The following is a 23,768-nucleotide window of genomic DNA, read 5'->3' as shown; positions in this document are numbered from 1 at the left end:
TGGAGACTTAGATTCTGTTCCCAGTTTAGTAACAGATTTCATACAGATGATCTTTTCCAGTTCCATTTCTGCTCTGTAGGATGTAATTGTTACAACTTCTTTACAATGCACTAGAAGGATAAAAATTAATTTTTAAGACTGTCCTGATTATATTTTACCATAGAACAGAAAAAAACTATGTAAAAGCTCTTTTCAGCGTACCATTGAACACTAACAAATACAGGCTCACAGAAATCTGAGACAGAGCTAGATTAGTTTGTACATCTCCCCTCTGAGCTCAGATTCATTCCCAACTTGCTATAGATATAAACATCTTATTAAGATGGACTATGCTGCAGTTGGTACTGAAAGTGTATTTTCTCACTCTTCTCTCTTCCAGGAAAAGAATGCTCAGTTACTGGGGACAGCACAGCAGTTATTCACCCACTGCCAGGCACAGAAAGAGGAAATCAAACGTCTTTTTCAGCAGAAACTTGATGAGGTAGCCCTGATCTGGTGGAAGTGGATGCTTGTTAATCATCTGCATGCAAATATTTTTGATAAAAAATAAGTAAGACCAGAGTAGTTTTGGGTCTTCAGCCTCTGTTTTGCAGCAGAAATGATGTGGAATGTTGTATCATTCTTTGGTTATGTTTCACCTTCATTGTTGAAATTGTTGTCTGCCCCTCTGTATCCAAGGGAAGGGGGTGACAGACCCACAGACACTGTGGTATTTTAGTAAAGGATGCATCCTCTGCTGGGTGAACAAACTCTGTGTTGCCAAAGCAAGTTCAGAAGCACAGAAAGAAGTTTGGTGGCTCTCTACAAAAGCAGTGGTTTTTTGGCTGGCAAGAAACTAAATGCCAGTTGTAAAGTTGAATTGCTGGGACAGCAGCTCCAAGTGAGGTACTTTTGTCCTTCCTCATTATCTCCTAGCAATGACAAAGTGCCTTGGAGAATGCTGGGAGACTTACTGTGAGCTGCATAAGTTCTGCAGATCTCCTCAATGTCACTTTAGAATGTGAAAGTTGTCTGGAATTAGGGTGTCAAGACCTTACTGAATGATCTCTTTCCTTCTCGCCCTTCATCTCGTAGTTGGGAGTTAAAGCTCTAACATACAATGACCTGATTCAGGCTCAGAAGGAAATCTCTGCTCACAATCAGCAACTGAAAGAACAGACGAAACAGCTGGAGAAGGATAACAGTGAACTCAGGAACCAGAGCTTACAGCTGGTGGGTACGCTTGTGTCTGAGTAGCAGGGTGATGCTCCCATTTATGTAAGGAGGACGGGTCATGAGCCAAGGGCTGCCCCTGTCTTCAAAGTATCTTAATGAATGATAAATCATCCAGCTGCTATAGCTGCTCTGTAACAGAGAAGAACGGTGGGGGAAGAATGCAGGTGGTGGTACTTCTTCTTGGTGACCTTTATGTACCTCTAACCAAATGCTGAGGTGATGGTTGGCTCTGGCCTCAGCCGTGTCCCACCAACAGCTTGACAGCCGTATATGTACTTGTCACTGAATCTGCATCTCGCTGGCCGAGAAGTCTGTACAGCCCTTGCTTTGTGGTAGCCATCACTCTTGTGTTGTTTGTCTTGGTAACTCAAACCAAGTTAGGTAGGTGAGGGGCAAATCTGGATGTGGAAGTGGTGAGGGAGGGTGGGTGTTAATGCTCTTTTTAAAAAGAACCAGGCCACCTCCTGCCACGTTATGTGGGGACCACAAGACCGTTCTGGTGGTATTTGGCTTAAGCCGAGAGGAGTTTTCAGTGGGCTGAGAAGCTTCTTGCATGTATCTGGTTGAAAGGTGCATGGCTTTCAGCTTGCACCTTGGGTGCTGTGAACTGGTGAAAGTTGTCTTTTGATCTGTTTATCCTACGTCTTTGCAGCTTAAGGCACGATGTGAAGAACTGAAGCTGGATTGGTCAACGTTGTCACTGGAGAACTTGCTGAAAGAGAAGCAGGCGTTGAAGAATCAGATTTCTGAGAAACAAAAGCACTGTTTGGAATTGCAGGTAGAGAGCAGGAAACAAATCTAGAGTTGCCAGCTTGGGGTGGCCCTTGGGCAGTGGGCCAGTTAAGGGTATTTGACTAAATATGGTGTTAAAGGATAAGCTACATGGCTGCTTCCCCCCACCCCGATATTAATTTTTCTATTAGAGGATTTTAGTAAACTTGAAGAATAAAGATGTGGGTAACTTTTAAAGGAAGTAGATGCTATGACCTGATTCCTCGGCACTGCTGTGGAAGAAGGAATCATGGTTTACCATTAAATATAACTAAAAAAGCATGACCTGATGAAAAGAAAGGTCCTGCTTGTTTGTGTGTGTGCTCTGATGACTCAGTTCAGGAATCAGTTCCCACAGGATGTCACTTACCAGAGTGAAAAGAAATTCAACTCCTGTGTCTGAAGAACTTTTCTTTCCCTGTGAGATTAGCTCTAGAGCTAATCCAGCCTTTTGCTGGATACCTTGACATGGAGTGACTGTTTCCTTCAATGACTGCCAGTACTGAGTTACTCCATACTCTCTATATAAGTTGGAGATATTTTATATTTGCTTTAAGATCTGAAAAGTGCTTTCTAAGGGTCTCTGAGCCATTCCCCTTACCTGTGCCTTTTGGTCTCAAGCTCAGAGCAGCATGTTGAAATTTGTTTCTCAAATTTTGGGTCAATTGTTCTGCATCGTTCCCAAAAATGGGGCTGCTTTTCCTGAGAAGCGTATCGAGGCAAAACTCCATAATGTGATAGAATTGTTAAGTGTGGTTTTTAATCATTGTTCTTCTCTTCATTTAAAGATCAGCATTGTGGAACTTGAGAAAAGTCAAAGGCAGCAGGAGCTCATGCAGCTGAAATCGTACACCCCATCTGATGAGTCACTGTCAGTACAGCTACGCAATAAAACCCATTTGAGCCGTGATCCTGAGGCTGATCACGGCAGGTTCCAACTGGAGCTTGAATGCTCTAAGTTCCCCATGCCCCACATCAATGGCATGAGCCCTGAACTGTCCATGAACGGCCATGCTACTCCCTATGAAATTCATAACACCTTTAGCAGGCCCTCTTCCAAGCAGAACACCCCTCAGTACACGACCTCTCACCTGGACCAAGAAATAGTTCCATGTACCCCAAACCACAGCAGCAGACAGAAGGCAGACAAGATGACGAGCTTGTCCTTACCTGATTATACCAGGTTTTCCCCGGCTAAGATAGCACTAAGGAGACACTTGAATCAAGACCACGGAGTCAATGGAAAAGCAACAGCTAATGAGATACAGAGGTGAGAGTGATCATTTCCACAGATGGGAAAGGAGGGGTAATTGCTCATTTTAACAACAGTGGTTTATTTGGATTGTGGAAAAATATTTTTAAAAGTGGAGGTTTAGACACTTTTAAAAGTTTTGTTTCAAGAAAACCAGCAGTGCCAGCTGATTGGGTAAATAAGGTGGTACAGGAATTCCTTGCAAAAGAGAAGTCATTAGCTTTTGTATTCTAACGGTCGTACATCTCTGTTCCAGAGCTGACCATGTCAAAGAGAATGGCCTTACATATCCAAGCCCTGGTATTTCAAATGGCATAAAGCTGAGTCCTCAGGAAACTCGGCCCTCTTCCCCAGCGGCCTTACCAATTGCAAGCGAGAAGGTAAGAGATCTGCTCGTGCTTAAGTGCAGAGATGTTACACCTTGTAGAACAAGAAGTTTGCCAAACTAGGGAATGCAGGCATGCTCCTTTCTGTGGTCTGCTTGGCATGGAAAATAACGCAAGATACAGTAGGTGTGATACAATAAAAAGGAGCTGGATAGAGGAAGAGAATTCTGTCCTCATGAAAGACATGCTTACCTCTCAGTTTGTGTATGAACTGTGCCAGTAATGCAGGAGGACTTCTCTTTGATCTGGTGCCTGTCTACTTGATCTTGAAAAGTGGACTCTTTCATAGTTAAAAAAATAAAAATAACAAAAAATTGTCCATGTAATTGGTCCAGCCATGAATCATATTGATGCTCATTTCAGAGCAGCAGGTGCCCTCCAATAGGAGGTTACCATGGAAATATTTTTGGCTACTACATCTTCTGCGTACAGAGGGCCTCAAGATATGAATTCTGGCAGATGAGTGCTTTTCACAGAGCTCTAACAAAGGCACTAGGAAATGAGCTTGCCTAAGGCATCCTTTTCCTTATACTTGGGGCCAGCAGTAGCTTTAATTTACATATTTTTATGCTGTTAGATGTTGCTGTCTCAGTAGACTGGTGTTGGTAACAAAGCTGCTCCATGCATGCCTGTCTTTGCTATATAGTCATCACTCTTAATTGTGTAATTCTTTTAAAAAAACAAAAGGGGGGGGAATGACACAAAAGATAAACGAGAAGATTACTGATAGTTTAAAAAGTCTTATCAGCAATAGCATGCAGTTAAGAACATTACTTTCTCTTTTGCATTTACAGGTTTTGAGAGAGAGAACCTCTGTGAGTAATGGAGAAACTATCACCAGCCTACCTATCAGTATTCCTCTCAGCACAGTGCAGCCCAATAAACTCCCTGTTAGTATCCCTCTGGCCAGCGTAGTCCTACCTAGCCGTGTTGAGAAGGTGGTGAGTAAGGGATTGTCAACACTTTCCATCCCTAACTAAAATCACACTGGGCAGTAATGGGGTGCTGTGCACCAGAATCCCTAGTGGGCTGCTAATCTTGAATGTCTGATGCTTCGGGGGAGGTTGCTGTTGGGATGCATCCTCTTGGCTCTTAGTTATTCTGTAGACTTTTCCTCTCACGTTTCTGTGGGGTGGTGGTATCTCAGCTGGGAAGCAAAGTAATGTACATTGAATCATAGAATGGTTTGGGTTGGAAGGGACCTTGAAGATCATCTAGTTCCAACCCCCTGCCATGCCTCAACATGCCTCAAGAGGTCCTAGTCTTAAACGTCTGGCTGGGTGGAAAAGGTGCAGAGTCTTGAGAGTCTGTGGCAGTGAAAGCAGAGAATCACACATGTCGGTTTGTTCTTAGCCCCTGCCTTCTGGCATGACCCTGGGAGACAAATTCTTCTGCTTCAGTTTGGTCATCTCAGAATTGTCTGTCTTTATCACATACGTGTGTAGGATGAACTTGAATAGTGCCTTGAGGCTGTAATACCTAATGTGGGAGTGACCGCTCTGTAGCAGCAGAGAGCAACTAGAGAACTTTTGAGGCCATCTCTTTTTGAAATCCTGATAAGTCCATGCCACTCTCAGTGACAGAGGAGTTGAAAAAAGCCTGGTCCAGTTTCTCACAAATGCTTTTCACACAAGTGTTACAGTGGAGAACTGAGAAGCTTTTGCTGCTTTCACATGAGAGCTGTGAACTTAGAATCCATCCACAGATGCTTGCCTTACAATCCCGTGTTTGGAAAGCTGGAGTTGTTTTGTAGGATTGAATCCATTATCTTTTTCCAGCTGTAGACTTTTAGTTGTAGCAAAACTACAGGCTGCCCGGCTCTGAGCAGATGTTGTATGTCCTCAGAGAGAGAGAATGTTAGCTCTGGATGGCATCTCTCACTTCAACACATTGTTTATTCAGGCTACCATTTCACAATCGCTTTGCCTGCCTTAGGAAAACACTGCCCGTTCCCTCAGATAATGTACCAGAGAACATAGCCTAATGCATTTCATGTTCACTTTGGGCTTGTTTTGGGGAACTTTGTGTGCACAGGCTTGGGGATATGATATGACCATTTATTTCCTTTCTGGCTGCCTGTGAAACAGTGGACTGAGGCAGTCGTTCTGTGATTATGGTGCTGTCCTGAGTCTAAATTTCCTGGGACGATGAGCCTGTTCTCCCTCTATCTGCATGGTATCTGGTGTGTGTTAGATACTAGTGCAGTATAATTAATCACAGGATTTATTTTTGTCCCATAACGTGCTAATCTATGTTTTTCTCAAAACAAAACAAGATCTAGGACATTTAGGAAGTAGAGCCACGTTCCTTGGTAGATGTACTAATGCATGTGTATTTTGTTTAAACTGTTGACTTTGGAGTATACTTCCTGTACTAAAATGCCTGTTTCTCTCCCCCCAGAGAAGCACACCTAGCCCAGTTCATCAGAGTAGAGACTCATCGACACTTGAAAAGCAGATTGGTGCTAGTTCTCATAATGGCGTAAGCAATGCTGCTGGAAACAAGCCACTGGCTTTGGCTACCTCAGGTAACAGCCTCATCTACGCGAAGGTGCACTGTCTTGTCGTGGCAGCACCTCCAAGTGCACGTGTTGGAGTTTTCCGAGCACTTCTTGTCAGCTCATTCAGGCAGTAGAGTGCTAGATAAATGTGTCTTTTGTAACAAGACCAAAGAATCACGGATGATGATGTTTGGAGACAATATGTGCCTACAGCTTGGATGCATTCTGGCATAAAGTATTGGTTTGACGTGCCTTCTCCTGAACTGCAGGACCTTGCAGTGTAAATAAATAATTGCTTTTGTAAATTCTTATATGTGGATTAAGAGATTCCTACCTTGACAATGTGGCAAACCAGCAGAGTGTTGCATAGCTATGCTATGAGCTGATGATCTGGCTTTAAAAATTTTATTTTACAGGGTGGTGGAGTTTTTTCAATAGCAAAATGAATTTCTTGATGCAGGTCACAAGGTGCCTCATGAGCAGTTGTAAAGGCACAAGTATCTGGGTAGGCAGAAAGGTCCAATGGGAGAGGGTAGGGATACCTTTAAGTGCAGACATTGCTTCTGAACTCCCTCATCTGTTGAAATTGTGGCCTTTATCTATTCAGGATATGGAAATGTTGTGGACCAGGAAAAGTAGGTTCTAGCATACAGAAGCTATTCTACAGCTGATCCCTCATCAGAGAGTGCATTTGTTCTTCGTGTTTACACCTCGAGGGGCTTGTGTTGTTTCTAGCATCTGTTTTGCAAAGAAGGGCTTGGCTGCAGTTTTCTATAAAACCAATGAAGTATTTAAAAAAACCCAACCTTGTTGTAAAACAATACCATGTTCCCTTCTACCCCTTTCAGTTAGCCCAGAGACAAGGCCTTACTAGAGCACTAAACCCATTTATGAAACACCATCACAAATACTTAGTTCCCTTTCCAAGCTTCCTCCCATGTGGCATTCTTCTGCCACAGTTTCTTTGAAGATCCCCTGCCACTTCCTAAGCCACAGCCTTTTGTTTAATTTTAAGAAGGAGGTGGGCTGGTGGATGACAAAGTCCCCTCTTTTCTGGGGAAGGAAACTGGCTGAATTTGGCCATCTATTTCCTCGATGAGAGGAAGGGGTTGAGAGTAGAGGAGCCCTGATTTCAAAAGGCGTAATAGTTCAAAAGAAACATACACTTGAATTCCATTGAAAAAACGGGCAGAGCGTAGGATATCTCCATATAAACATGAATTTTCCTAAACAGGCAAAGGAGTAGTGAAAACTGTTAACTGAAACCATCAGCACACAGAGCCACGTTCTCAACTGCACTGTGTAAAAAGCAGCTGTGCAGTTCCCTGTGTGATACACAGCCGCTGGCTGATCTAATGCAGGTAGAGCTGAAACCACTCCCAGTCATCCCAGAAATCTAGCACTGTGAACTATCACTCAGCAGAAGCAATGATGTATACTTTCCCTTTCAACAGGTTTTTCTTACTCTTCTGGCTCCGTGGCAGTCAATGGAAATCTTACAAACAGCCCAGCCCATCTTAACCATAGTGTTGATCAGGCAGCTCTGGACGACTCTGGGAGTCTCTTTAACTCAGTAGGGTCTCGGAGTTCCACTCCACAACATCCTTTGCTAATGATGCAGTCAAGGAACTCTGGGCAAAACTCCCCTGCTCACCAGCACTCAACAAGCCCCAGGTTAAATGGCACCTCCCAGAGCCTGGTAGGGGTATTGCAATATGCAGATGCTCAGAAGATGTTTGCCGAAGGAACAAAGGGGGATCTTCAGTCTGATGCAGCGTTTTCAGATCCTGAGAACGAGGCCAAGAGAAGAATCATCTTTACAATCTCTCCTAATACAGGACATGTAAAACAATCCCCTTCCAACAAGCACAGTCCTCTGCCCACGAGCGCTCGGCTGGACTGTGGCCAAGCACACGCGCAGGACGGGAAGAAGCGAGGCCGGCGGAAGAGATCCTCTACTGGGAATCTCAGCGGGAACTCCGGGGTCTCCCCTAAACGCAAATCCTTACCTACTGTGTCTGGACTCTTTACGCAACCGTCAGGTTCACCGCTCAATATCAACTCCATGGTAAGGGCAAAAATGAAGAGCTCTCGCAAGAGAGAAGGGCCTGGGAAAGCTCTTTGAATTTTAGAAATAAGCTTCAGCTCTTCTATTCTTTAGTGCACTCGCGGGCTGTTACAGTGCTAGGAGCTAGAACTGGCGTGAGGACCCTTTGTGAAAGTGGCCCCTCTGGGAGGCGAGAGAGTTGCTGGGAAGTTGGTGAACGGTTTCTGTGTAGATAGAACATGTTCAAAGAGTTCATTGCTGTCAGAGCATTAAAGATAAAAAATAATCTCTTCCCTTACAACAAAGAGCTTGTTTCTGCAGTGAAGTTGATTTTTAGGCTGTAGGTTAAATATTTTGAAAATAGTTTAAACTAAGATTGACTAAATAGCGTAAGAGTGCCAGAAGCATATGGCATTCTTGCATAATTAAGCCAGCTATACAAGTTGTGTTCATGTGATCCTGCACTGGTAGTTTGAAAAGAAATGGATTATCCCATGTCTTCATTTCTGTGTTTAAACATAAAATCAAAGAATGAAAATTAGGTATTTTTCCAAGTTATGTTTAAGCTTTCATCCTGGGTTCTAATGGAGGATGGTGGAGTATAAGAGCAGCAGTGCTCAGCGAGCAGCTGTTGGCATATCCTGAAGCTGAGCAAGTTAAGCCTGCTTTTAATATCCTTAACAAGATGCCTTTTTTCTAAAGGGATACTCTCATCTGTAACTGCTTTCTTTCCTTCTTGTCCAGGTCAATAACATTAACCAGCCTTTAGAAATAACAGCCATTTCCTCTCCTGAAAACTCCCTGAAGAACTCTCCTGTTCCTTACCAGGACAATGACCAGCCCCCGGTACTGAAAAAGGAAAAGCCCCTCATTCAGACCAACGGCGTTCATTACTCTCCTCTAACATCAGATGAAGAGCAGGGATCTGAAGATGAGCACAATAGCAGCAGGTGAATACACAGGCATAGGTTTCGGGATGAGATTTCTCCAAGAACTGATAACAGTGCTCTAAACTGGAGAGGGGTGTTAAGCCTTCTTTGTTCCCTTTGCTTGGAGACCGATTCCATTATGTCCAGGCTCTTACGGGGCTGAAGTCGTGAATAGGGAAGGTATTTAGGAAGTAGTACTTGAATGTGGGAACCTACTGTTGCTGTGTATGCAAGGCTGACAGAGTCTGGCCTCTGGAAGAATTATTGTAGAAGTGATTTATTTTTTTTTTTTACTACACTGCTTCGTAGGAGTACTGAGGCTGTGTGTGTAATCTTGGACTAAGAATCTGTCTCCCGCTCACTCCCAGTTTCAGCTTAATTCAAAATTCTTCACTTCCTGTCCTAAACTGTTGATACATTGCTCTGAAAATTGAGTGCTTGCCACCCTTTGCCTGCCTGTGGGGTGCAATTTTTTTCTTGTTTAAGGTGCTGGAAAAGTAACCGCTATAGAAATGTGAGCAAGCCTACTTCTTGCTGTGAAAGAAAAGCAACAGTGGATCCTCTGAATATGCACTAATCTTGGCAAAGAGCAATAATTCTGTAATAGCTTCTACTTGAAGTTTGTGGTGGATTTTTTTTATGCTTTTAACATACAGCTGTCTAGCTGACTTGGCTTTATATACTCTGGTCAACTGTTAAGACGTGAACATGAGGAGGATAGGTTATGAGGGTAAATGTGCAACAAAAGGTCTGCAGTGAGTGCTATAACCTTTTTTATTTTCCTACTAGAATTGAGAGGAAAATTGCAACAATATCATTGGAAAGCAAATCTCCACAGAAGACTGTTGAAAATGGTAGGTGTGAGAGAATGTTAATTATTTGTTGTAATGGTTGGACTTGGGAAGGGGTGTCTGCCACTGACTGAAGTTGTTAGTAGCTGGCTTTCCTGTGCTGCTGCGCAGAGTGTGGTTCTGCCAGGGCTTTGCATAATCATAATCAAGACAGGTGGCTGATAATTACAGATTTTGGGTCAGTTCTTTCTGTAGTCACAGGTCACCAAAGATCTGACCATTTTTTTTTCACTGGGGAGGGATCTGTAGTACAAAGACTGAGGAAAAAGTAGATCAGCATTCTCAGACTTTTTTGGACCATTAAATTTTAAAGACTTTTAGGTGACTTCACAAATATTTCTGCCTTTGGATCAGAAATAGAATTACAGACTGATAAAACGTGGATGTTGAAAGATAAAACTCTGTTCTTAATGAGCAGATTCAGTGAATGCTGTTTTCTGACATTTGTAATTTTCTTCCAAATTAGGTGGCAGCTTATCTGGGAGGAAGCAAGCACAAAGCAACGAAAACATGAATAGCAGTAAATGGAAATCTACTTTTTCACCAATATCTGACATCAACCTGACTAAAACTACAGATAGTCCCTTGCAGTCGGTTTCATCTCTGAGCCAGAACTCGCTGTTTGCCTTCAGGCCGTCCTCGGAGGACAGCCTCGCCATCGACGCCAAGATCGCAGCACACCCAAGGAAGAGCATCGCCATGCCCTCGTCGGGGGCAGATGGGCTCAGCCCTGGTACAAACTCCACTAACGGATTCACGTACAATGGGGGACTGTCCACTGACATTGGTTTACACAGCTTTATCGATGGTGCTTCTCTTCCACATAAGGCTTCAGACGTGACGACTTCCAACTGCTCCCTGGGTTTCCAGTCGCAGCGAAACAAAGATGTGGGGGTATCGGAAACGAATCCTTTTTTGAACAAGAGGCAACTCGAAGGCCTCGGCGGCACGAAAGGAGAAGACTTAAATCGGTCAGGGGTCAAAGGCAAAGAGATCAGCGAAATAAGCATTCGTACTGGGGGTTCTTCGGAAAAAACCTCTTTGCAGCATAACGGAAAGGTCGGCAAAGGAAGGGACCGAGATGTGGAGTTTAAAAATGGCCACAACCTTTTCATTTCTGCTGCTGTTTCATCTGGTGGCCTTCTGAATGGTAAAAGCCTTTCTACTGCTGTTTCTTCAGCAGGCAATCCAGCATCTTCTGTTCAGACGCACCATCCTTTCCTAAACACTTTGACCACTGGATCACAGTTCCCCCTCGGCCCCATGGCCTTGCAAGCAAACCTCAACTCAGTGACAAATTCCTCAGTATTGCAGTCCTTATTTAATTCAATGCCAGCTGCTGCCAGTCTGGTCCACGTGTCATCAGCTGCAACCAGACTGACTAATTCTCACACTATGGGGAACTTCTCTCCTGGGGTTACAGGTGGAACAGTTGGAGGTAGGCAGAACTCTTTCTCTGGTATAAGACAGGGCCTAAAGGAAAGTCTGACACTGCCTCTCCAGGGGTGAAACCCTTTCATTTCTGCAGGATGTGAAGCAGATCTGTCCCACATAACCAGTCTCCTCTATCTCTCGGAAATGCTAGGATGAGTTCAGTTCCCCACAGTGAAATCTCATGAGCTTTGTCTACTAGATGAGCTTGTTGTATCACCTTAATGAAAGAATACACCCAGACTTTGTGATTTCATAATGTATGCTTGTTCAGATGTTGCTGTGTTGGAACCAACTTAGGTCTGCCTGCAGGTAAAAGATTTAACTTGTCCTGGTACCAAGTTAAGGATCTCTAACTTGTCAACTTGAGTAAAGGTTGAGATTAGGCCTTGAATGGATTTAGCATGATCCAGGAAGAGCAGAACATCAGTGCCTCTTCAGAGGAGATGGTGCTGGGAATTGCGTAGCATTCTGGCTCTTGAATGGACACGAAGAGCATTTCTTTGCCAGGAAGGGCAATGCCATATGCACCTTGCACTTCTGGGATTCTGCACAGGCTTGGCTTCTGTGGCCCAAACTGGAGACAAGCTGGCAGGACTAGAAGATAGTCTGAACCTGCCGTTACTAAGTGTCCAAGGCAGTTTTTCTTACCTGTCCATAATCATTCAGGCACCATGTCGGGAAATCCTAACTCTCACATCTCTCAGCACATAGATTTGCTGGAAATACAATCTCCCCTCTGCTGCCCTGTAAGTGGGAAAGCAGGAGGGTGGGGAGGGAAGAGCAGCAGTTTGAGTCTTCAGATAAACAACTCTAGAGACCACGTAATCTCATCAAAAGTCTACCCGTGTGGTATAGAACTGACAGTTCTTGGGTCTGACCATTTTTCCTCGTGGCAGTTAGAGGTTGGCAGTAGGAAAGGTAAGTGAAATCTTTTGTACCTCCTGGCCTGCACCATTATCTCTCATTGCTTGCTGCCTTCTCATGCTGCATATTTTTGTATGGGGCTGTAACTATTATAATTTTGCTTTTTTCTTTTTTTTTTTTCTTTTTTGTTTTGTTTCTCTTGTCACTTGAGACTGTACAAAGCCCATCTGTTGAAGCTGAGTTTTTCTCTCCTGTTTGCAGGTATTTTTAACCATGCGGTGCCTTCTGCCTCCTCTCCTCATCAATTTGGAGCCAGTTTCAGCAGCAGTGCTGTCTCTAGCAGCACAGTGCTAAGCTTAAACCCTCTGCAGGCTGTTGCCAGCACCTCATCCTCATCCTTCCCACCCCCTTCCTCTAATTTAGTAACATCTAGTGAGACTAGATCTGCTCAGCACCTCAACAGAGCGCCAGTGCAATCTGTTTTCCATTCCCCCCCGCCCCCTCCTAACGTTTCATTGCCCCCACCTCCTCCATTACTCGCTTCTAACTCCGAGCCTGCGCTTCTGCAGAACCTGCCATCCATCCCACCTGGTGAAGCTTTTTTGCCATCCTCTTCCGCTGCTTCTGTCCAATCTGCTAATGCTTCTTTGTCTATTAAGCTAGCTTCTCTCCAGCACAAAACCTCCCGCCCCTCCTTTACAGTCCATCACCCGCCTCTGCCCCGTTTGGCGCTGGCACAGTCCGCGCCCATGATCACGCAGTCCAACGCAGCTGGCACGTCCGCTATGTGGGTTACACTTGGCATGCAGTCTCCTTATGCTTCGCACCTTTCTGGGGTTAAGCCACGATAAAGAGCTTGCTTAGCTAACAGTTCTTATTTTGTAAGGTAAGGCTAGAGAAAAAAGAGGAGTTTTGTACAAGATGCTGAATGATGCTTCTTCCTTTTCAGAGATAGGTTGGGGATGGGCTCTCTGAAACAGAGAAGCCTCTAAAATGTGGGAAGCAAATAATCTGATGGCAGAGGATGGAGAGTCTTAATGCTCTCTGTTCCGGGAGTCAGGATTTCTCGACAAGGAGTGCTCACAATGGTAACTCTGGTCTGTCTCATCTGACATGAGGATTATGTTCAGGTTGAGATCACTTCATGAAAGTGTTTATTTCTGACGATCAGTAATCAGGAAGAATTGTCTATTTTTAAGTATGGTTTTATACAGCTATTGGAAGTGGTTGTTGTCCACTTTGATTCCCCCCTCCCCTCTTCTTGCCCTCCGACACAGACTGTTGCATCTCCACAAGTCCATGTTCACGTAGCGTTAGGATGCGTGATGGTGCTGCTTTGTGACTGCGTCTGGCAATGTGATGGTCTTGTTTTTACTGTCAGTTGACAACAGCTGCTCAAAATAATCATAAAGTTAAAAATCTCTAGGTTACAAGCTGCAGCTTTGGCTTGGAGAGCAAATGCACTGGTCTTGCATTGCAGTTAATGTGCCCCCTGCATCAGTGGAAAACACAACCACAGGTAGCAAAGAAGGGTTGTAATTTATCTGTGCACTGCAGCTTTATTGGTCTTGCCTGCTAGGGCTAACAGTAACAGACTCCACCAGATGCTGTATTTATGCTCACTTGGCCATCACTGGCTTACTGGGTAGACTGGGAATGAGAACACAGGGAATCTGCAGGGTTAACTGTGGTCCATGCTTCATAAAGGCTGGGGCCATAGAAGAGAGGAGGGTTTCTGGAGACTGTATGCATTTTTACTGAAGCAGGTATTTAAATGTCTTTAGAGCAACTCCAGAATAAAGTGTATCACCACAGAGTTGGGTACTGTTGTTAATGAAATACTCTGTGGCGTCCTGATGTAACAACTTGTGCTTGCAAAGATAAATGGGTATGTTAGGCCCCAGAGCTTGCTCCGTGCTTTTCTTGTAGGTCTTTGATGTTGTTGCTGTTCACTGATACCAAAGCTACATACGATATATGGTTGAATACTCTTTGCCGCTTATAAAACATATGACTCAATTACAATATACCTGAGAGATTCTTTTGACTGTGCATTGTGTATAGTGTCTTCATCATCAAATTGCTCCACAGACACAAACAAATCCTCATTAGGCTTTTGTGAGGCACGTAAGTATTACCACCGTCCTATACGAGAAGGTGAGGCTGAGGAAGAGTTTTGAGTAACATGGTCGCTGTGTTCCAGCAGAGACCAGCAGTGTGATGTGGGTACAGAATGGGCTTGAAAAAACCTGAACAGAAACAAGATGGGGGAGAAGGGGTGAGGAGGGTTTAGGCTTGGGGTTTTGTATACGTGAGCGACTCAGGCGAGAGCAGTGTGAAAGCCTTCTGCTGCCGAAGCAGCTGCCTCACCTGGAACTGAGGTCGTGCTGGGCTAGACTCCGTACCATCGCCTGCGGTGGTTCCTCGCACAAAAAGGTTCCGAGCAAAATAGACGAGGCACAAAAGTCACGTGCGGAGGAAAATAGCTGGGTGACAAAGCTGGACTGTGGAGCAAAGGAGCAGAAATAATGCTACCAGGAGGTGGTGTATGACAGACATACCGTAGTTGTGGTTCTGCTCCGAGTGACTCTTGGACGTAAGTCAAATATTTGAGCAGTTTTATTGACTTCAGTGTAAATACGTGGGCTCAGAGTCTGTGATGAACCCAGGTTGAAATCTGGAATCGAGGGCGAAAATAAACTGCTTTGCTGCTCATAATGTTTCTCCCCCAGGGTAATAAAAAATGCAAAGCAGATTAGTGTGTGCTAGAAAAAGGTTAAGTGGGGGAATACTTACCCCCTCCCCAAGGTCAGTCACAGGAGGACAGAGTTCAGTTCAGTTACACTGTCAGAAAGCTTTAAAAACTGCAATAACCGGGAGGGGCCGCGTGTCACTCTTGGAGGATTCCTTTCTCTCTGTTTGCGGTTGGGTCAAGAGTTGCTCCTTCTTTGCTGGCTAACAAGGTCTTGGAGCAATGTAGAAATGATTGACACATCTAACACACAGTAGATTTTTGTCTTTTATTTAGATGAGTCTCTTCCTCTCCTCCTGTTGTGCAGGTAACTAGGATTTCTACCTCAACCCAATGTGACCTATGCAAGGACAACGTGGACCAACTTCACTCGGCTTCCACTGAAAGGTGCTCACCTGGCCTGTGCAGGGGTTTCTACTCTTACTACTGGACAAAATAAAAACATAAAAAAGACCTAAACAACAGAGAAAATATTTACTGTGAATCTGAGTAAAAAAGGAAAAAAAAAAAAAAGAAAAAAAAAAAAGAAAAAAGGCAAAAGAGATGCTTAAAGCTCCAGTTTGTATTGTTGATAGTTTAGATAAAGTATTTATCTTTTTTTAAAGTGAAAACAATTTTGACTTATTTTATTCCACCTAGATTCATAAATACAACTTATTATTAAATTCTCTGAATAATAAAGGACTGGCACACCAGCAGAGATGTAAAGAGCCTCCTCTCGGTGCTATTTCATCCGTCAGAACTGTGCCTCTAGATTGAATCCTTGGTGCTGAATTTGGAGGGTTGACCAATGCCAAACCCAGTTCTCAGAAAGCTCTGCAGTTTATTTATTCAACTTACTCTGTTCATATACCAAAATCCACTTGGTTTGCAGCAGTGTGAGCTACAGAGAAAGGCAGTCTCCTATGAAACTGAGCCAGGCGCTCTGTTAACTGGGTGGGTTTTAATTGTCTTTGTTACAAACGAGAACTCAGTGCTCCCCTCTGGAGTGGCAGCTATACCTGGGTGGCCCAGGCAAGCTCAGCCAACGCAGGCACAGTTTGAACAGAAGAAATCCAAGTCCTGCCCCATTTGAACTACTTCACTGGGCCATTTGCAGTTGCTGGTGGCACTCAAGTCACTGTGAATTTTGGTAGCTAGTCTGGTAACTCGTTTTGGGATGTCATTGGCATATGAACAGGGTGCATAATCACTGGTATTGGTCAGGCCCTTTTTACCAACGTTGGGAAGACTGAACATAGTGCTTCTGTACCGGTGCAGGTCGCAGATTTTCTCAGCTTGTTGTTTTTGTTCCAAGTACAATGTATTTTGTTAGTAGGGTTTTGATACTTGATTCAGAAATGGCTTAGCCGTGTACATTTGTTGACGAAGTGCATTTTGCTTTTGTATTTCTTTGCTTTAAGTAGGTCTAAATGGTAGTTCACAAAAACACCACAATCTAGCTTACCGTGCTGCCACACTATCAAACTGGTGCAGTTAATTGTCTTGTGACTTGGTGTTCTGTGTACAGAAAGTGCCGCTCCGAGCAGCGGCTGTATTTTATAGAGATGTGATGAAAAGTTATAAATTTCATATACTTTATTTCATTTATTTTTAGATTGTACAATGCACAGTAAACTTGTAAAAACTTATTTATTTGAGTGCACAGAGTGAGGAGAAGGATGATCCATTAAGTAGAAATCACGCCGGTCTGTAGTTCAGACTGGACCAAGCACCAATAAAGGAAACTACAGTAAAAGGGGAATTGCAACAGCAAAATGACTAGAAGAAAAACACATTTAGGCTTTGGGAAACATCTGCCGGCTAGCCCCAGTGCTCTGAGGGGCAGCATTGACTGCTCTGCATCAGAGGCACTCACGGTCCTTGAGTCCCTTCTAGGTCACTAGTGCTCCTGAAGGAGTCTCCCACCTCCAGCAATCAGGCATTTACCTTAGACCTGGCCCTGCCTTACCAGCCACCTGACGGAGCATCCCACGGTCACAAAAAGCTGGGCTGAACGCCTGGGCCGTTTAACTCCTGCCTCCGTGTTTGAAGTAGGCGAGATGCCTCTGCCCTCGCGTGCTCTCCTGCTACCCGCATCCAGGAGGAGCCGTTGAGCGCCGTGCTGGCCATGTTCAAGAGAGTGGTGGGGGTGAGCTGCCGTGGCAGCTCCTACCCTCTGCTGGCTTTAGTTAGACCCTTTTCTCTGTACCTCATCCCAGGCGATCTTAGTAGAGATTTAGGACAAAGTGCAGTTATTTTGTTGATTCCTAAGTGTGTCTTCCATAGGCAGCCTTTGTGCGCAGAAACTGTTGATCTAACTTTGCTGCCTTATTCACTGGAAAGGGAAGGGATTGATAGCCTGGGAAATTTGGGATATTTTGGAACTGTTTTCTGCTTTGTGTGTGGGGTAGGACTTGACAGCGGTGAGCCCTGCTGAGTTACAGCAAGATGAAAAACCTGGAAAAGGGCAAAAGTGCTCAGAGGGTGATAGCTGAGAAACATCCAGTAGCTTCTAGTAGAAGCTGTACACAGTGTATGTCCTGGAATCCAGGAAGACAATGTAACCCAGATGTTTTGCAGCTGGGAGTTGGGCAGCTCCAGCTTCTTCCAGATCCTTGGGTAACTGGAAGTTGCAGAGCTGCCTTAGCATCCTTCCCAGCAAATGACAGAGTGCTCGGGTCTTTGAAGGCTTTAAATGGGTAGGCTGTGCCTGAGCAGTTGCTGGAGAGGCAGCAGTCTTAATTACATCTCCCCTCTGTCATTTATATCCCCAATGAGAAAGATGAGGAAATACAAGTAGAAGCTGTTAATCACTCTGCTTTTATCAGATCCTTCTCTGAAAAGGGACCAAGATACAGTGCTCCTTGGACCTCTTGTGCCCCCCTTCATCTCAAACCGCAGAAGACATCCAGCGAGAAAACTCGGCCACCATCACTTGTTCTGTGTGTGGGGAGGATTCGCTCGTGCTCAGACCCGAGGGGCTCGCAGGACACTGGCAAAGATGCCTCTTTGGAGAAGGAGCCGGCTCGCAGAGCTCTCTGGAACCTACTGTGCTTTCCCACACCTGCTCGAGGCCCGTGTCGCCCAGCTGGCTCCCGGCACTCCTCCTTGGCTGAAGAGGTAGTTAGATTCTTGTGGCAGGAATGACTTGCCTTGCCCTGAGGTTCACAGCGTTTCAGGAATCGGTGTCTGGGGAGCAGGACAGAGCTGTCAGACGTGGTTTAGTGGTGGACTTGGCAGTGTTGGGTTTATGGTTGGACTCGATGATCTTAAAGGTCTTTTCCAACCTAAATGATCTATGATTCTATGACCCTTTGGAGCAAAGGCCCCAGGCAAGGAGTTTGTCATCTACTCTCTGGTGGGTGTTGTGGAAAGGCAAAACTCCCTCTGTCCCTCAGTGTCACCTGCGGTGCTTCGGTGATGGGCAGTCGGCCGGTGGTGACTGCAGGACTTGCTCGGGAGCAGCCGTTGGCGATGGGCAGCACAAGCCCGCTCGCTGTAGCTGAGCACGCGTGTGCTATCGAGACGCTTTCAACTGCCCAGCATTTTGGAGTCTGTGACTCTCCAGCCGTCATCTGGGGAAGCCAAAGGAAACCAGAGGCTGACCCAGGAATAAGTGCATAGTTAGGATGTACCTGAAACAGATTCAGTCTGCTGGCCAACCTGCTGAGCCTCTGCTTCAGCCTCCTGGGGTCTGTTGGGACCGGGCCTTCATCTACCTCTGCATCACCTGGGTGCTGTCATCCCAGTGACCTGCTCTTTCCATCTCAGCAGCCCGCGCTGCGGCCTTGCCAGTGTCTTCCACCCCCGCCTGGCACCGTTGGCACCTTCACCTTGCGACACACTGCGGAACTGTTTCACTTGTGTGGCAGCTCTAATCGAAATCTTCAGAGCAATCCCCACTGAGATGCGCTTCCAGGAAGGTGCTCGCGGTGCTCACACTTGCAGGGAGCAGTGTGGGACAGGGAGCCAGGCGAGTGCAGGTTTTGGACTGATGTCCTAGTGTTGAATTAGCTGGGAGATCTTGCCAAGAGATTTGTGTTGTCGTCTTCCCTGCTCCCTGGTCTTTTATCACTTTGCCATCACCTTGAGCAAGTTCAACTTGTTTCTTTGTCTGCAAAACAGGGAGAGCATTTACCTTGCGGTCGGGTTGCTGAAGGAATAACTTTGAGATGTTCAGATCTGATCCGTATGGCTACAAGAACAAGACCCTCGTGACCTTACTGGAGGAGCGCTGTGCCAGAGGTCTGAAACCTGTTTTCAATAATTGGAGATGCTTTTGAGTAATCAAAGCCAAACGGCCAGTTCCAAAAAGAAATTCCTTCTCCGTTACCACATCCTGTCGGGTCCGGTCCTTCCGTGGCTGTCACACATGTTCCTTCTCCTCCACGCCGCTGCTGCCAGGGAGGGGCTCGTCAGGAAGCTAAAATACATCTTGTAGCACATATGTTGCCAAAAAAAAAATGGAACTTCCTGAGCGTTGTGCAGAGCAAAACCTGTGCCCCGCTGCTAAATGTCAGCCTTGAGGAACAAGCCTTGTGCACTCTTCCTTTTTTGGTGATTTCCTACCTCTGGCTCGTGCTGGCCGGGCTCAGTCCACTGAGACCCACCGTGCTGTGAAGCTGGGCGAGCTCCAGAAGCACTAAACCTACACTTGCTATTTGCTGCGGATTAAGTCATTCAGCAACAATTCTTCCATTAGCCAGGGGGGTGTGGGGGCACCCAGCAGTCAGATTTCTCTGGTTATTGTGTAGCTGAGGGAGAAAGTGGGAAAACATTGCTGGAGGACTGAAGGCTTGGGCTGCTGACACCCGTGGAAGTCGAGCTGGCCCTGTGTGGCCTCTTTGGTGCAGACGAGGCTGTTTCCTTTTAGGAAGATGTGGATTGGTCTGGACAACCGTAATGATGGGAAGCATCGTCATCTCTAGGGTTCAGGCTGCTGATGCAGTGGGAGAGAGGCGAAGGGGAAGCTGCTTTTTGGGGAAGCTGCCAACAGCAGGGAATGCAGCACGTCCTAGATGTACATGACACTTAGAGACAGCACCGTCTCCAACTGGGATCTTCTAACAGCAGGAACTCATGTCTCATTGACCAGACAAACATAGAAATATTTTCTTGTGCTTCCATTTCGTTTCCTTCCTTCCTAGTGGTGATAGTGCACGGTTTGCACTCACCCTGCTGTTGGCTGGGGTTTGGCTTGGCTCTGGGGGTGGGCTCAGCCCGGGCTGTGAAGCCTGAATTCCCCCTGTGCCAGGACTCGCTGGTGGGACGGGCACGTGGGGGTGAAGGTGAGCTTGTAGGGTCTGAGTCTGTGACTGCACCGACAGTCGCTGACACCTACAGCCGGGCAGGAAGGTTGCATCACTTCATCATGAAGGGATCTCCTACCCACTGGTTTTGTGAATCAAGAGCTTTCAAATCCCCAGGACTTTACAGCCTGAAACACCCAACTGTTTGTCACACTCGGTTACTTAATCTCCAAGTGTTGAGTAGCTTTCTTCTTTCTTTAGTCAAACTTAATACCCAAGCAAGTAACTTCTTCATTTGAAATCTGCTGAGCAGATAGGTTTCAGGCTTGATAAGCTCTTCCGTTGCATCTGAATAACATTTCAAAGCGCAGCGTTGCTTCAATACTGCTTGGCCACGGTGGCTGGTCGGGGTTGACCAGGGGGTGGCCGGGCGTGTGGCTGCCTGTAGGTGCCGGCCTTCACCCCGCGGGGACAGGAGTTCCCTTCTGAGAGGCGTTGGTGACACTTCTTCAACCTCCTTCTTCAGGGCTTGGACTAGATGACCTTTAAAGGTCCCTTCCGACCCAAACAGTTCTATGATTCTCTGTACAGACATATCTGGGAGAGTCGCTTTGCCTCAGAAAATAACCGAGAGGGCTGTGAGCGGGAGGGAGGTGGGTGTGAGCCAGATGGGCCTCGCCTGTGGATTCATACCGAACGCAGTGGGGCTACAACAGCGTTCGCAGGTCGGGTGCTCCCCGCCACGGTGGATTTATCCCCGTGGTGATCAGGTTCTGTCTCACCCCGTCCTTCCCTGCAGAGGAGGCTGCACCTCCCCGTGCTGAAGGGCTTTTATTCTGGAGTAATGAGGCCACGGACAGGCAGCTTGGGGTCACTTCCAGGGACCTGTGTGGTTTGATTCTTGCTAGGATTGTGTATTTAGAAAGCAGCATCTGCTCCCCCCACCCGTTATTTTTCCACTTGGAAGAGTCCAAGCAGAGGAGAGGCTGAGTGAGTGCGTGGCAGGGGAGGGCACCAGCGGATGCGGAGCTGGTCTCTGCAGCGGGGTAGACTTGGCTCTTGTTCGGGTGGTTGTTTCTTGTGAGCAGTTTGAGGGCCAGCATGCACTTTCCTCTCCTCCGAGTTCCTTCAGAGGCCCCACCTCTTTGTGACTCCTGTGGATACGTCGTTGGCCCTCGCACGAGGACCTGTGGGCCCTGCGCCCTCGTGCTGCTCCTGCCGCAGGGACTGGCTGGCCCGAGGTGTTCCCCCGCGGCGCTGGCGCTGTCGGCAGCAGGATGGCTCTGCAGGACGAAGCACGTGGCCACGTCCAGCCCTGCGGACGGGCGGTTTGCAGGGTTGGGCCTTTAGGTGACAAAAAGCTGCTCTGTCAGCCTGCGGCTCCCTGCCCCCTCGAGGTTTTGCCGCATTGCTGGAAGAGGAGACTTCCAGCGCTGGGAGCTTGTTTTCAAGCTGCTGATCATGACTCCCCTCCCGGCTCAGACTTCCCCGGGGCCCTTCCTTCTTCAGCCGGGTCTGGAGTTGGTGCTAATCACCTCCGAGCACTAGTAACACGCTTCCCCAGCCCGAGGCCACTGTCCCTTGCCGGAGCGGGCTAGTGCTGATCACAGGGCTGGTGCCGACCACAGGTGCTGCTCGCAGAAGAGCCGTTCGTTAGGATTTGGTAATTTGTCCTAGTGCCCATGTCAGGTGGCTTTGGTTGATCAAGTCCTATGTATAACCCATTTGCTTTCTGTGTTGAAATCAGCCTTTTTAATACAGGGTATGGAAACCTGAAGGTTATTGATATGATTTTTTCTGGGAGGGAGTTATCCCAACTCACGTAGGTGACTCTTGAAAAATTCTGCTTTTGTTTTGCCTGAGCCAAAAGCATAAAGAGGATTAAGCTTTGGGACCTCCAAATGATGATTTCTTCAGTTAAGGAATGGACGTTGTACAGGGGACTGAAAACCAACAATAATGTCTTTTAAAATCAGTTTGGGGAGAAGAAACTAGACAGTGTTTTTGTGAACTATCTTTGCAGCACTGAGGAAAAATCACAAGAATTGGATTTTTTGGAAGCACAGATGTGTAGTCAGTGTACGAGTATTTGAAGTTTTATGGCTGTTAAAGATTTTTTTTTTTCTTCCTTTTTTTGCTTCAACATTTCCGTAGCTTGCATATCAGGTTTTCACTAAAAGATGGATTACCAGTTTTTAAAATGTTGTTGTGCCATATTTTATTTATCCTTATGCATTATAAATATATAAATATCTATTTAGACTGAATATTGCAATGAAAGATGCTATTATTGTGAACTTCAGGGTTTAAACCCGAGACAAAAAAAAATGGGAAATACTTCTCCAGTATATTTGATGTTTGCGACCTTCTCTCTGAAGAGGTTTCTTAAGTTTTTATAGTTTAAAAACAAAATCATGTCTTAAAATTAGAAGTTTTACGATGCTAACCCTGAAGTTCTCAAGTTTGTGATCCTTTGGTTTTTTTCAAGGTACATCTGGTTGCTTTTCTGGTGCAGTCGAATCATTCTTTAGAAAGGTTGTTTCTGGAGTTAATGAGGAAAAGGTGGAATGGGTTGATCCATCCTGTTTGGCTTTTTTAACCTATTAATCTTTTAAGTGATCAATTTCAAATTAAAAACCAACTTTTTAGGTCTCTGTTCTACTTAAACTTTTTAGGAGTGAGAGCCTGCCCTCGCTGAGTGGGACTTTGATGGGGAAAGCAGTAGATTATGAGGTTGCTGTTGCTCAGGAATTGATTAGTAAACTTTTAACTACTAATAAAAATCCATTTTTCAATGGATTTTTTAAAAAACCCATTTTCTTAGAACAGTGATATGGGATGTTTCCTAGTGAATAGGAATTAGTTTATATAATTTAGCCTATGAAACTGAATTATTTAAAATTCAAACTTCCCCTAATTTATCTTTTTTTGTTGGTTTTTTTTTTTTATACTGGTAAGTTGTCCTGTCATTCCTTTCATTCTTCCATAGAAGTAGCGTGAATTCTTCTGGTGTGTATATATGTATGTATAATATATATATTTCCACCCTGCCTTTCTAATTCTCCACAATGTAAGAGTTAGTTTTTTCTCCCCTCCCTCCACTTAATTTCTTGTGTCTTTACCTTGATTTGTAATTGAAACAATGCTTTGAAGTTTTGTCTTTATATTAAAGTGTATGTATTTTAATACACCGTACTGTTGTGGAGTTTCACTGCTTCAGCAGGACAGGGGGCAGCAGGACAGGAGACGTTCCAGCCCGCGGCCTCATCTGGTGGCAGGGACAGACCCCGGGTGTCTCCCCTGAGTTAGGCCTTGGCAAAGCTGAGGCCAGTTAAGCGCTTGGGGTTTAGCATGCTGGTGACAGTGCAAGCCCAGCCTAGTGCTGTTTCCAATTTACCCTTTTAGCCAGTAATTTCACCAGTAGAACAACGCTGAAGTCAGCCAGGCGATGTATTTAAACTCCGCAAGCTCTGGCCACGCCACTTTCTCAGCTAATTTGTGGTAGGATTCTTAAAATGCGATGGAGGCCCTGCTGC

The 23,768-nt window shown here is 45.6% G+C and overlaps 1 protein-coding gene across 11 annotated transcripts in view; it reads left to right on the top strand.

Annotated features, from left to right (window-relative positions):
* DOT1L (DOT1 like histone lysine methyltransferase) overlaps positions 1–23,422 on the top strand; it is a 78,254-nt gene extending 54,832 nt beyond the window's left edge. The window contains exons 17-29 of one of the 11 annotated variants that reach the window (XR_012621120.1): positions 380–481; positions 1,075–1,212; positions 1,868–1,993; positions 2,775–3,256; positions 3,495–3,618; positions 4,419–4,565; positions 6,025–6,151; positions 7,579–8,192; positions 8,916–9,121; positions 9,890–9,954; positions 10,418–11,389; positions 12,090–12,303; positions 15,309–23,422. Coding sequence is in view for 10 of the 11 variants with exons in the window: in XM_074808897.1 (XP_074664998.1) it covers positions 380–481; positions 1,075–1,212; positions 1,868–1,993; positions 2,775–3,256; positions 3,495–3,618; positions 4,419–4,565; positions 6,025–6,151; positions 7,579–8,192; positions 8,916–9,121; positions 9,890–9,954; positions 10,418–11,389; positions 12,511–13,100 (3,693 nt within the window). In the remaining variant the exon portion in view is untranslated. Of the gene's footprint in view, positions 1–379; positions 482–1,074; positions 1,213–1,867; positions 1,994–2,774; positions 3,257–3,494; positions 3,619–4,418; positions 4,566–6,024; positions 6,152–7,578; positions 8,193–8,915; positions 9,122–9,889; positions 9,955–10,417; positions 11,390–12,089 lie in introns of all 11 variants that reach the window. The other 10 variants (XM_074808897.1, XM_074808900.1, XM_074808898.1 and 7 more) reach the window with 10 other exon arrangements.
* The last annotated feature ends 346 nt before the right edge of the window (positions 23,423–23,768 follow it).

This window comes from Strix aluco, chromosome 29 (genome assembly GCF_031877795.1).
Source record: "Strix aluco isolate bStrAlu1 chromosome 29, bStrAlu1.hap1, whole genome shotgun sequence".
NCBI lineage: Eukaryota > Metazoa > Chordata > Aves > Strigiformes > Strigidae > Strix > Strix aluco.
The sequence above is the reverse complement of the archived record's forward strand: the minus strand, read 5'-3'. Positions and strand labels throughout refer to the sequence as shown.